Source organism: Cupressus sempervirens, chromosome 7 (genome assembly GCF_028749045.1).
Source record: "Cupressus sempervirens isolate cs-2001-9-10 chromosome 7, ASM2874904v1, whole genome shotgun sequence".
Classification (NCBI taxonomy): Eukaryota; Viridiplantae; Streptophyta; class Pinopsida; order Cupressales; family Cupressaceae; genus Cupressus; species Cupressus sempervirens.
In genome coordinates this window covers 360186745-360201423 of record NC_143124.1, presented here as the reverse complement: position 1 = coordinate 360201423, position 14679 = coordinate 360186745, and the positions used below count along the sequence as shown (strand labels likewise).

The following is a 14679-nucleotide window of genomic DNA, read 5'->3' as shown; positions in this document are numbered from 1 at the left end:
TCGGCTTTGGAAAAAGGGAGCACTATGCCGAAATTTTGATTAGGAGTTGATATTTGGAAAGTATGTACAAATTTTGTCTTTGTAATCAGAAATTTCTATTAGGTACTTGGTGCAAGAAAATAAAGGAATGTGCAGTTTGAGTTCTCTTCTTCTAAATCTAAATTGTTAGATATTTTGATTCTCTTTGTAGTGAGCATTCTCACGGTATGGTGTAGATGTTGATGAATCTATGGATCAGCATTGTGCTAGTAATAGTTTTCAAGCGTAGATCTTAATTGTTGTTATTAGCTGTTTTAATTTAGTAGTTCAGGAAAGCCTTGGAGTCGTGTGGTGCATTCGTCATCATGAGCTTTCTCACCTTTTAGTTTTAGATTCTTTATTCAGAAAACCCTTTACAAATTATATCATACGAGGGAGCTGCCTTTCTAAACGCAGAGGAAAGCCGCATACCAAGGGTCTGTCCAACTATTGTGAACGGTTTGCCACACACTCCGTTGGGCAAATTCTACTATGACAAATCTGTTTACCAACAGATACAAACTCTTATATGTTGTTAACAGAGATCAGTTAAAAAATATCATTATTTTAAAAATAAGTGCTTATCCATTGCCCCACTCTAATTTATTTGATAAATGTCTGCATTATTTCAGAGCAATTAAATAGCATATGACTAGAAATTTTGATTTTTTACGATTGTCGGCGTGATTGCAGAGTGACTAGAAAATTAGTTTTCTCTCTTAATATACTTAAAAAAATTGTCGTGATTCTCAGAGAACTAAATGGCTTGTGGATGCAGAATCAACAGAGCTAGGCGACGAATAAAATTAGTTCTTATTTTGTTTCGTTTAACTAATTCAATTAAATTGGATTTATATAGCATTATTGACTTGGTCTTAAATAAAAAATACGTATAGCTACGACACCCCGGCCCTACCATGTGACAATTGACACAAAAAATGGACTGATCCAATTGTTAAGCATTGTTGACCCATTCGAGATAAACAATTCAATCTGCAAAACTCTCAAACCTTTGTAACCGACGTGTTACACAGAGTGTTCAGGACAATGAATATAAAGAGGGGCCAAAGGCTCTGCGAAATGAGACACAATCCCCTTAGAAACTCAAATATTTAGCTTGAGCTTTTCACAGGGCTAAAGTCCAGGGGAACCATGGTTGTTGATGAGGCCGAATTGGTATTGGATGGATCAGTTGATTTGAGAGGAAAACCAGTTGTAAGAGAAAAGACAGGAGGGTGGAGAGCATGTTCTCTAATCATTGGTATCTTATCCTTAGTCCTTCTCTATCCACCCTTGCATTTTAACAGTTCTTTTTGTGTTTTTTGCCTTCTTCGATTCCTTATTCATAAAACAAAATCTCGTTCATTCGAGCCAATACAAGTTAGAACTCTTTAGGAAAAGCTGGGAGTCATTAAGTAGATAGTTTTTTATAATAGAAATCTATTTACACTTAGATACGACTTCCACATTAGAAATCTACTATTTAAAGATTAAAGAGACAATTTAAGACTTCACGCTTATTAGAAACCTTCTTCATATTAATAACCGATAATAGGAGAATCGAGTCTCTCAAATTATAGTTTCACATTCCATATTACTCTAAATGTTGAAAGTCCAATGCTCTAACCTTGAGCTCTTTTCATTATCTTACAAAGAAGGTAGTTTTGATTCTGTGTACAGGCTACGAATTTGTTGAAAGAATGGCGTTTGCGGGCATATGGGCAAACTTGGTGGTGTATTTAACCACTAAGCTGCATGAAGGTACCGTTTCGTCTGCTACAAACGTCAGCAATTGGACTGGCACTACCTGGCTTGCTCCTTTACTTGGAGCATATATTGCAGATACATACATAGGCCGCTTCTGGACGTTCATAATATTTTCTTCTGTATACATCATGGTAACTGTTAATCCTTTCTTAAACAACTCGCTATAAGCATCAGGTATTGGGTTTTTCTAAAAAAACCTAATAAATTGCCTTGTCCACAGGGAATGGGGATTATGACTCTAGCATTTACGTTAAGGTCTCTTAGACCGCCAGAGTGCCAAGCAAATGAAGTTTGCCAAAAGGCATCATCTCTGCAGATTGGGATTTTCTACTTTGCTTTGTATATTCTTGCTGCAGCCTCTGGAGGAACCAAACCATGTATCTCCACTATCGGTGCAGATCAGTTTGATGAGTTTCATCCAAAGGAAAAGTTAAGGAAGAGCACATTTTTCAATTGGTGGATATTTGTTGTCTTCGGTGGAAGTCTGGTTGGTCAGACATTCATAGTGTATATTCAAGATAACATCAGTTGGGGGTTGGCCGCTGGGATCACAACGGCAGCCCTAATCACATCCTATGTACTGTTCATGGTAGGAATTTCACTATATAGACATAAACCTAGTGCAGGTAACCCACTAAGGCGAGTGACAAAAGTCATAGCTATGGTCATTAAGAACTGGAAAGTGCATGTTCCTACCGATGCATTGTGCCTTTATGAAGTAGATTCAAAGGAATACCTTAGTCAGGGTCGATACCCAATTGGTCACACGGAAGTTATGAGGTTAGAACCTAACCCTAATATACCCTTCTAAGTTTAACCCTAATCTAACTTTCCTAGGGGATGCATTTTTTTTTCTACGACATTTGTTCTAACGGTGTTTCAGTATTGAAAAGTGAAGTTAACCCTAATATAGCTTAGTTTTGAATTACAGTTCAATGGACAGAGCAGCAGTACAAAACACCTCCGGCTCAAGCCCATGCACTGTGACAGATGTGGAGGAGACAAAGCTCTTGCTAAGAATATTTCCGATTTGGCTGGCGGTCATCTTCCCGAGTACTCTCTTAAATCAATCAGCCACACTCTTCATAAAGCAGGGAATGACGCTGAATAGGCATATGGGTTCTAACTTCGAAATTCCTGCTGGTAGTATTGGATTTTTTCTCACATCTTCAATGCTTCTCTCTCTTATAATCTATGATCGCCTGTTAGTCCCAGTTTGTCGAAGATTCACAGGAAACCCACGAGGCATATCTATACTACAGAGGATGGGAGCTGGTATGGTACTATATACAATTGCCATGGTGGTAGCTGTAGTAGTAGAAATCAAAAGGTTAGATGTTATTAAAAGCCACGGGCTTGCAGATAATGCGAATGAAATTGTGCCTCGAACCATCTTCTTACTGCTTCCTCAGTTTGGTTTGATGGGTATAGCAGAAACCTTTCTAGAAGTTGCAAAGCTGGAGTTCTTTTATGATCAAGCACCTGAGAGTATGCAAAGTCTTGGAACCTCATTCTATGCAGCTTCGCTGGGCGTTGGTTCCTTTCTCAACAGTGTCATTCTCACTGCTGTAAACAACGTAACAGGGCGAAAGGGACACCAAAGCTGGATATTGGATAACGTGAATGCCTCACGCTTCCATTACTATTATGCCTTCTTAGCTGTACTCAATATCTTAAACTATATTTTCTTTCTGGTTGTCTCTTGCTTCTACACATACAAGAGGGAAATTAGCGACGCTTTGGGTGAAGATTCAGCTAAAAAGACAAAAGTTGTTGGCGTTAACCACCAGAATGCTGATGGAGTTCACAGTGGCAAAGAGTGAAACCAGATAAAATAGTGAAAAAGATACCCGTGTTGTAAATCATTATTCCAAATGATTGTATTTGAATATGACATAATCGTTTGGGCAATGTCTCCCTGCTCAGAGAAGGGCCGTTAGTAAAATATGTTCTTTTAAACTTAGGAGATCCAACGGCTCCAGACTCAAAAGTTGCTATTTATTACTTTATAAAGTTGGCTTATTATTCAGGGATTTAGTTTTTGTTTCCGATTTTTTTTCTTTAAAGACAATTTCTTTTATATCTGAAAGCAATGCTAAAGGGTGAAAAGCAGTGCTAAAGGGTGAACCTCAAATGTATTGTAGAATCACAATATAAGCATACAATATAGTGGAACTAAAATTTACTATATAAATATTCATTATAATTATTGTTATAATAAAGTTATTAATTTATTAAATATTAATAGAATAGTTAAATGATATTATAGATCTTTTGGTCATCAAGTTATAAATTATTAGTAAGGTGTTGTGTCATAGTCAAAATATTGTGCTTCATAATTTGATTTCATATTCATAACTTTGATTAAGTTAGTTTTAGTAATAGTATTGTGATTCTAATAGAATATTTAGCCCAGAGCTGCACAATTAGCATTAATATAATACCGTTACACTAACAAGTAAATTACTCATTTAAGAGTTAAGGTAACAATATTTGACTTCCAATAAAAATAATAAAACATTTTTTTTTTTTGATAGATTAATATAAATCAATGTTACCTCTAGATTAGATTGTATAACTTTTATTCTTTGTATATAGTTTTAGTTAACAATATGTAATCTCTAAACAATATCATTCAAATATATATATATATATATATATATATATATATATATATATATATATCTTGAAAAGGGATGCAAAATCTTAAAGTTCTCATTGATCATAACATGACACTCTAGTAAAGTTATTGATATTAAAAATCTTTTAATTATTAAAGGTAGTGTAAGAAACATAAATTTTAATTATTATAGTACTTTTGAAGTGTAAGAAAATATTACGACATTTTGAGGGTTGTTTATTTAAAAATTGTTTATGTTCACATTTTTGTGTGTGATACCTCTTTTTATTTTAAGTGTTTTACAAGTGAAGAAAGGAACGAGAGGTCTGGCAGAAGCTTAAAATGGAGGTCTAGTGTTGTTTATGGAAAGGATGAAGGAATCATAGTAAAAAATTATAGAAGAATTTATACATGGTTGTGAGGTTGGGATTGTGAAAATAGAGAGAAGATGTTCGGAGCTGGAAATTGAAATTATGGCGAGTACCACTTGCCTCAAAACTAAAGGTACATATTTTTACCATAACAAATAAATTTTTGAAGAAAGTAAAAAATTTACTAAAAAAGATTATGGGATTTTAGTCAAAGAAAAAGGTGGGGTTTATGCAATTTTGTCACTATGGAAGAAGGTACTTAAAGTTGTAATTCAATATATTTCTTGGGATAGATGTTATGATAGAGCCCATAGATATTTTCTTGCTCTTATGAATTGATTTAAGATAAAAAAAAGAGTCCTCTTTCACTTCTATTTTATTTATTCTTTGACTTATAGTGTCAAGGCTTGTTATGATAAGCTCAATAAACTCATTTTGCATCCATGAAGGGTCAATACATTTAATCTTTGAGCATATGATGGAAAATGTAAAAGAGACCCTCCCAAGCACTGTAATGATCAAGAAATAAAATAGCCTTAAGAGTCTTAGAAGTAGAAAAGTAAAAGAAAGATGCATGATTACTAAATTGGATGAAGCTAAGATTGAGTTGATTAAGAGGAATAGGAAAAATATGAATTACTTGGAAATGGAAATGGAGTCAAAAGGCGAGATCGAGAAGGGAGGGAAGAGTTTGGAGACAGCAAAAAAAGTCAAAATGATTATTCAGGCATCTTGGTGGAGAAAATGTAAAGGCCTCAAAGAAATTATTCATCCCCAATTTCAATTCACTTTCAAAAGAACAAAGGAATTTCATAGAATGATAATGATCAAGAAGAAAAAGAGATAAATAATGAGGAGAATGTAGAAGAAACTGGTATAGAATATACCTTCCTAACAAGTTTGTCAAGATTATGGATTGCGATGTGAATATTTCTCCTAATGTCTCAGCTTAGAAAGAGATGACTAAACATTTTGATAGTTAGGTAAATGACAACAATGAAAGATTTTTTTCTATGACCAATATTGTTGATGTGGATGAGGTCAATGTAAATCTTCTAGAAGATGACCTTAAGGTTTTGAGTGTTAAACCTCCCCTTGGCATTTGGGTGTGTTGGTTTCTCTAAACACTATTTCATGTTGAGACTTCAGTGACTTAGAATTATTTTAACTATTGATGTTTCAAGTCCGTTGTAAAAAAGTAGTTTCAACCCTTAATCCAAAATATTATGTAATATTTAGAGAGATAGAGATGTAAAATTTGATATGAAAGATAATATCCATTTATTTAAAATATAAAAGTAAAAATATTATTCAATTATTTTTTCTTTATTCATAAAAGAATGTCTTAATTATTAATGAAAATTTTAGTTAATTAAGAAGTGTAGAGATTCCATGATATTTAGAATAATTCATTCATCCACACAACATTATTCATTATATTTAAATTATAGATATATTAATAGAGAAAAAAAAGAGAAATTATATCAAATAAATGGATATAAAGACATTTATCTTTTTATTACTTAAATCTCTTGAAGCTTTATTTTCTTTCAATTCTAATTATATTTTAATTTTAATAATTGGATAAATTATTTTTACATTAATTACAATTTATATCATATATAAATATTATAATGAATACTCTATTTATTTTTATGATTATTATGAAATTTTCTCACAGTGATATCAAAACTAATTATAGTTTAGTTAATCATAAATTATACTTTCCAATTATTTTAGATTTGATTTTGAATATATGTTTTCAATCATTTTCATATGTTTCTACGTGTATTGTATATAAGTACATATACATATCTTTACATGATACATATATTTATGGGTATATATACATAGATTTTAGTCGTGCATCTCAAGCTTATTCTTTGTTTCTTGGTGATATACTTCTTATTATTGATATACTTTTGATTCCTTTAACATTTTTTCTAATGATAGTATAATCTCAAGACCACACTTGTGTTTCTTATTAGGCTTTGTAGATTTTCAATGGGCAAAGATAAAATATGGCCAACACAAGTTCTTATGAAAATGATAGAGTCATCCATTTATATGCAAGGCATTATCCCATTCCTATAAAAATGGTATGATTCTAATTTATTTTTATTCATTAAATAATATTTGGAAGGGGCCTTGTAGCCCTTTATATAATGATTAAAAACTATATAACAATGATGCTCGTCATGAAAAAAAAAGAAAAAAATGGAAATAATACTTGTAGGAGAGACAAAAGTGAGTAAGAAACAACAACAAATCAAAACCCCCCCAAAAAAAACTACAACACATAAGAAAGAACAAAAAATAGTGCACATGCACGCAATAGACACTAAGAAAAGTACTTGAACAACTCAATAGTAGCGATAGATAAATTATCTATACTATCAATCACCTTCTTGAGGTCCAAGATCTAATTGATAGTTCATTGGTGCTTGTATGTATTCTATTAAGTCATTTCCATAAGGTCATGCATGGTCTCCCCAAGGCTATCCTTGTCATTAATAAGATGAATGATGTCCTTCACATTGTGAGAGTACTCTAAGTTGAAGACTATGATTCTCACATGCTCATCAAAGGCCTTTAGGATTTTGCAACTCTTTTCTCCAATGTATTGACACCTAATAATAGGCATAGGCCAAAGATTTGAGCTTCTTGTGTCTTACAAATTGTAAACATTTTTCACTAAAGAGTTGATTGATGAAGTAATGTATATAATGATTGAGGAAGTACTCACGAAGCAAGTGATTAGTCCTAAGCATCAGACAAAAATCTTGTTAAAATGCATTCTTCCATACACCAATTTCATTCGAACATCTATTTTTATTGGTTTAATGAAAACTTGATATAGTCTCCACAATTATCTCGGTGTATTTACTAGGAACAAACTTTCTCAAAATTATAATATGTTGCATTAATTTACAATACAAAATGTTGATCACTTCGATATTTATCATACATTGTTTATTAGGATAGAAATCTTCATATTAATCATACTTAAATATTTTCAAGCTAGTTTAATGTCTTTAAAATATTTTCATTGATCATGTTTCCCTCAACTTTCTTTAGAAACACATCAACCTCAATATTCTTATCTCATATTGCACCCTACAAAAATATTCTAAAATATCAACATTATAAATCCATGTTTTCTATATTGTGCACATTATCACTCGTCAAATTCTTACACAACAACCTAAATACAATTATTGTCTCTATTCTATACATTATTTTGTGTCATATTTTGCACAATGTTCATATTTAGTATTTTATATTATAATTTTAAAAAGTCAAAATCCTCAACAAATACAATACTTTATGTCAATTTTTTTTCCTACATTTATAATTTCTCCGAGAAACTAAAGTGTCTCAAAAAACGTAAATATTCAATATCATATTAGTGTCTTCAGAAATGAAATATTTCATAAAAATTTCAACCCATTCAAAAAAATTCATTGAAGATATTCTTGACACATTCTTTATTTTTTTTTTATCTTCAATAAATTAAGTATCTATAATTCAATTCATGCATAAAACTTACCAAAGTGAATATTTCAAAACACTACCAAGTGTATATCAAATAGTCCAAATCATATGTCATCTGTTTCCTCTATTTTATCTATTAAAATTTTAGAACTTGTGCACATCCTTTTCAACAACTCACTTATCTAGACCGACAAAATTTCTCTATAAAATGTGGTACTTCTCACTCACTAAATATATATGTAACTTTTTCCCACATTTAATTTTTTGTTTGACAAATTTAGTATGATTTGATACATTATTCATTTTGAACCATTAAAATTTATGGCTTTTCAATTATTGTTCTCTAAAATAAGCAGTTCTATTTCTACGTTATTTTTTCCTCTATTTAATCAAATTCTAGTTTCAATACAATCCATTCATATTCAACAAAAAATTTTCCTTTATTTTCTTATCCTAATGAGCCTTAAAAATTTGTATGGCATCATTAAATATTTTAACTTCTTCAAAAGACAAAAATAATAATTTATAAATATTTAGTAATAGTATAGCTTGTGAAAAATAAAAGCTACAAGCAAGATCTTACAATACAATAGTAGCTTGTTAGCCTCTCCTGAGCCTACTAAAGCCTAAAACTTAATAATAATTAATAAGTACTCATCATGAAGTCCCTGGTTCAAATCCCCAAATGGACATCTTTGTGGAATTCTAATATGTGACTCGTTGTCTTCCAATTGTTTTTCCTTTTATAGTTGGTTGTAAGGACCTCAAAAATTATTACAAGTCTCATGTTGTTGTTTGAATGAGAAAAATGATTGTAAATGATCTTAATATATCTATAAAATAACATCTTCAATTAAAATCTTTGTTGTAGATTGATTTTATAGTCTAGTTTCTAGAAAAGCATTTGCATATTTACAAAAGGTACGCAACCATCCTAACATTCTCAATCTACATTCCCAACACTATTATATCCCCATTTCCTCTACAAGTTGTCTCTTTCTTCATTGATCAAAAAGTGCAGTTTTTAGAAAATAGTAGATATGTCATACCTCAAGCTTTGTAAAACCTTGCAATATGAAAAGTCTATTATAATTGGATTAGGTTGGACTTTGTAGCTAAAATTTTCTCTTTTTTCTACTTGATATGGATTAAATTGACTTATTTTCAAAATATTTTCATGCATAACAATATCCAATGAAATATTGGTTATTTCTACCATTATTCATATTCATAAAAGTATTTCATATCATTACGTACTGACCTCTATCTTCTTTACACCCAAACATATTATAAGCATAACACTCACCATTTAAAGGTTTTAATTTGATATAAATTATATATTTAAACAAGATACCTATCTTGAGTAATAGTAGGGGCATGCCTTATGGAATTATTACTACTCTAGATAGGGGTGAGACCTTGAAGATTCTCATTATCCTTCTTCTACTCTTCCTTCCACTTTTTATTTTTCAAGTAAAGTTTGTAAGGGCTATAAGATATTTTTCATTTGTCAATGACAAGACCACCATTTCTGTTGTATAAGTTCTAACAAAATAGCACTTCATCAAGTAGATCACTACCACCTTTACACTTTAGGTTCCTTTTAATTTTCTTATTTTCTATTTTAAATACATTTTCAATATTTCAAAGTGACTCTCATGTTTAGGTACAATCAATATGATTTCTCTTATCATTCTAGTTCTTTTATCCACATGACAAAATCTTCTACAAGAAATTAACAAATTATTTAGATTTCTTAGATTATTAGTGATCCTTTTTCCTTCTCTAATAAAATTCTTTACATGATTAATATATTCTTCATATTTTTCTCCACTTTCATTGAATGATATTTAATTCATCAAAAATATATTTCACCTTAACATCAAGATCAACAACTATATCAATGTCTCATTCATTAGTTTCTATAGTGTGTAAATCTAGTTGAGATTCAAACATGGTGTTCAAATCCATTATTTATATATATATTTAAATTAATATTTTATTGATGATTTTTTCTCTGTTACCAATTTTTTAACACGCCTTCAAATTCTTACAAAGTGATTACTAAAAAATAAATTGGTAGCCTAGTAAAAATAAATATAAATTTAAAAGTAATGGTGGTTTTTACTCGATGACAAGTTGTGTAAATAGACTATTTTTATTTCTTTTTGCAGCTACTTTATAGTTTTTTTACCAACATAATTTAAAATTAGGATAACTAAATTATGACATAAACATGTCAACACTATATCCGAGTAAGGAGCCAACCTTCCCTAATGCACAAACCTTAGGAAAATACAAATAGGTGTTTTAAATTAGGGCATAATTTGTGCAAGAATACACAATGATTACAATGAATAGATTTATTTTAACTACATTCTTTAAAATTTTGATTACATTTTATTTTTTACTATATTTGTTATAGATTTTTTTTCATCTCATTTGTGCATTTTCACCTTACAATTATAGATTCTATCATGTTCATTTATGCATATCTCCACCAAAAAAAAAAAACTATTATGCTTACCTAATAAGATTTAGCACCAGACACATAGACTATTTATTTATTCTACAATATTGAAGGCATAAAAAGTGAAAATAAAACATGTAACTAATCACACCAATTTCAAAATTGAATAAAAAATCATTTCCATAATCACTACAAACAATAACAAAGAGAAAAACATCTTAGTTTAGTCATAAATGACAAGGCTGTTAATACTTATTTTGAAAAGAAACCTAAAACTATAGTGAGAACCTCCAAGATACTTTTCGAGGCACAAATAATAAGAACTTTTGATCTCATAAAAACATATTAATTGCATATCATTGCAAATCGTAAGAGAGTTGTACCTAGTAATTTAGAGGGTAGTGATAGAATACATACACTAACCCATTTGTTAGTAAACGTCCTTTTGTCCCTCCAAAACATTGGGTATCAAAGAGTCGGGTTATAAAATCTAATAGAAGGACATACTATTAGCAACATTTTTTGGTGACTCTATTGGGGATTGGAATCAAAGCTTGGTGTTTGATTAAACAATTTGGTTATCGTTTACTACACTGTGGTTAAGAGCTTATAATGTCAAAACTTCTAATCTCATAAAAACATATTCATTGTGTATCATTATAGAATATAAGGGAGTTGTACCTAGTAATTTAGACGATAGTGATAGAATACATAAGCTAACCCATTATTTGGTAAACATCATTTTGTCTCTCCAAAACATTGGGTATCAAAGAGTCAAATTATAAAATTTAATCGGATGAAAAATTGTTAACCAATAGTTTTTGGTGACTCTACTAGGGATTGGAATCAAAGCCTAGTGTTTGGTTTCTCATTCTCAAAAATATAAGGGTGTCTTCCCTAGGATGTAGACTAGCAGCTCTATATGAATGACCTATTTTCCCTTTGGTCTAAGAAGTTCTAGCATAACTCAATGGCCATGCCAAATTCAAAGGAAGGGAAAAGGGAAAGGCCTAAGACCACTCTCTAAGAACTTAGTGAGATTAATGACAAGCTACTACAATAACTTGTGCTTCTATATAAAGAAAGCATTTCCCATTCTATTCAAAAGAATATCAACATTGAAGATGATCATGTTTCTACCTCCCCATGGAAATGTGTGGTCTCTAGATTCTACAAGTTAAAAGACATGCAAAGAGAAAAGATGAAGTTGAAGCAAGAAAAACTAAAGCTTATTCCTACTCTTGAAGAACTTCACGCTACAAATGACAAGTCTTTTGTGAGCTTTTTGTTCAATATAGAGAGACCATCTCTTATGCAACCCAAGAAAACATCAACTTCAAAGATGATCATATGTCAAAGATGTTTTGGAATTATATTTGTGCTTAGTTCAAAAGACTTAGTGACTTACAAAAAAATGAAAGAAAGAAGCTAAAACAACATAGTTGAACATGAAAATCCTTTGGTAAGGTTAACTGAATCTATTTCTTGTGATTTTGAAACCTTTGAAGAGAAACTAAACAATCTTGATGTGAACACCAAGGATAGGCCAAGGCCTAAGCCTACTCTTGACGAACTCCATACAATTAAAGAAATGGTCTTTTAGAAGATCTTGTTGAATCTTGTAGAAATCCTCAATACAGGAGATGATCCTAGAGCAAGGAGTATATGGAATTACCTTTGTAATAGTTTCCACCAAAATATGGATCAAAAGAAAGATAAGAGAAAGGAGCTAAAGCTAAAAATAGTATCTACACTTGATCATGAAGCTTCTATTGTAATGTCACCTATTTCTAGTTTTCATATTATTGCAGCCTTGGTAGACAAGATGCTATTCCTGATGCTATAGATCAAGGTGACAATATTCCACCTGAGCACTATAAAAAGGAAGTTTTTGATGATCATTTTCCTACATTTGAGCATTCTACTTGTGATTTTCCAAGAGCTACAAATCAAATTCCAGTTAAAGAATGAAGCAATGAAGTTCAACTTGAAGGATGGTTGTATCAACATGAGGAGGAACTTCACAAACCCACTGGTAAGAATCTTATCCTTGATAAAGATGTGATTGAAGAAAAGATTTTGGAGACCAATTGTCAGTTTGTAGATGAATTAGTTCCATTGGTAGACATAACTTTCCCTTATAGTGAGGAAGAGGACATTGTTTATGGTTTTGTGTCACCCGTCCAAATGGATAAAGCCACTTGAGATGACCTAGATACCAAACTAAAACTTGAAGAAGGGTCATTACCTTGTGATTCTCTTTCTATGCATTCAAATTGTGAAGATAGTGATCATACACTAAAAAAGGGAAGGAATGAAATTGACTTGTTTCTTCAAAGAAATGAGGTGATTGATCATCAACTAGTGGATTCCATAGTGAAGGTGACATCTTGCTACACTTAGGCTCATAAAGAAAGTTCAAACCACTATACGAATGAGGTCATTTTCTTAAAAGAGGTGTATGCCTTTGGTGCAATAGAAGACCATCAAAAGAATAACATGAAAGGTGCAAATGAAGATGTTTAAGTATATGATGAAGCATGGTTGTTTGGATCTTAGTGAGAATCTAGTCAATTCTTGTATACTACTTGGATAGTTCAAGTTACCATGTTGTTGTTAAGACTACAAGTAGGAATCATACTTAAAGAGTAAAATCAATTGTGGGGGAAGGGACCCTATTTTAGTCAATCACTAAGTGGATTAACTTGAGTATTTTTTGATGTTAGTTTCATAAGATAAGTTTCACCTCACCTCTATAAATATGTTAGGTTAGGTGTGTGTTTAGTGTACTTATCTTTCCTTTTTTTCGTACATTTTGTATGTTTTCTTTTCTTTTGTGTTCACTACCTTGTTTCCCCACCACCCAAAAGTATAGCATCTCATTGTGCTATTTAAGACTCTATAACCCAATGGAATATGAATTGAAATTTTTATTTTCTATTTAGTATTTTTTCTAATAAAGGAAGTAGGTAACCTATTTTTGTGTGTGTTTTCACTAAGCTTTTTATGAAACTAGAGATTTCTAGGTTCCTACCTAGGCACTAACATGCCTAGTTCCCTAGTCAGAGCTAGTTGTTGCCATGATTTTAGTTCCCTATGTTTTTCAAATTTCTAGGATTAGGGTTGAGTTAGTGTGATGTTAGCTTTGTGTCTAGATTTTCCTTAAGGAACTTCTCTTCTCATCTATTCCTTTGTGTGCACTTAGGTCATCATTCAAAATAAATAAATGTATTTGTTCATATTAGGTGATTAGGAAAAGGGAGGGTAAGTCTATGCATTTCTTAGATGAGAAGGAGGTTTGTTCTAAAACCCTAATACTTTAATAAAGAGTTCATGGTGAAGATAAGATGCATTCAAAGGCAAGATCATACTCATATTTAGAATAAATATGGTAGAGAACATTCAGGATTGAGACTTAAAGATGATATGCAAATCGTGAGAACAAGCTAGAAGCAAGAACAATTGAATTTGATATAGAGTGAGCATTGAAAGATTCAGAGATGATGAAAGAACCAAGTCAAAGGTGGTATGACTCCTTTTGAAATGAAATCGATGTTTAATTTTTAATCTGTGTAAAGTTGAAAATTCAAATGGCTTAGAGACTAAATCTAGATTGTCAAATGAAGACCATATCGACAAATGGTGTTTGATGATGGAAATATAAGTATTCAACAATGCATCTCCTCAGTAATTAGATCTTAAAGGATCTATGCTTGTCACTATGTCACTTTCCAAAGTTGTACAAATTAATAATCATGGTGACATAATGATGAGTTGGCACCTATTCGCATAATCCAACTAAGGGTATGATTGCCAAAAGAATCATCACCATAAATCAAACTTAAAATCAGAGCTTGTCATTATATCACTATGGAAAGTTACTTGACTATTAATTATAGTAACATAATGATAGAACAAAACATGTCCTTATGGGTAGT

General features: G+C 31.2%; 1 protein-coding gene across 1 annotated transcript; it reads left to right on the top strand.

The window, feature by feature from the left end:
• Positions 1 to 1158: 1158 nt before the first annotated feature.
• LOC149546970 (protein NRT1/ PTR FAMILY 5.2-like) lies at positions 1159 to 3608 on the top strand. Its single transcript, XM_089794078.1, has 4 exons — positions 1159 to 1279; positions 1699 to 1916; positions 2006 to 2565; positions 2717 to 3608. Exons 1-4 carry the CDS (start codon positions 1171 to 1173, stop codon positions 3606 to 3608), a joined length of 1779 nt encoding a protein of 592 aa, XP_089650204.1. The 5' UTR covers positions 1159 to 1170.
• The last annotated feature ends 11071 nt before the right edge of the window (positions 3609 to 14679 follow it).

Bases quoted from the DNA above. Each gene is read 5' to 3' on its own strand.
- LOC149546970 (XM_089794078.1), top strand. From the start codon at position 1,171: ATGGTTGTTGATGAGGCCGAATTGGTATTGGATGGATCAGTTGATTTG. The intron at 1,280-1,698 runs GTATCTTATCCT...TTCTGTGTACAG, and splicing joins AGCATGTTCTCTAATCATTG to GCTACGAATTTGTTGAAAGA. The intron at 1,917-2,005 runs GTAACTGTTAAT...CCTTGTCCACAG, and splicing joins TTTCTTCTGTATACATCATG to GGAATGGGGATTATGACTCT.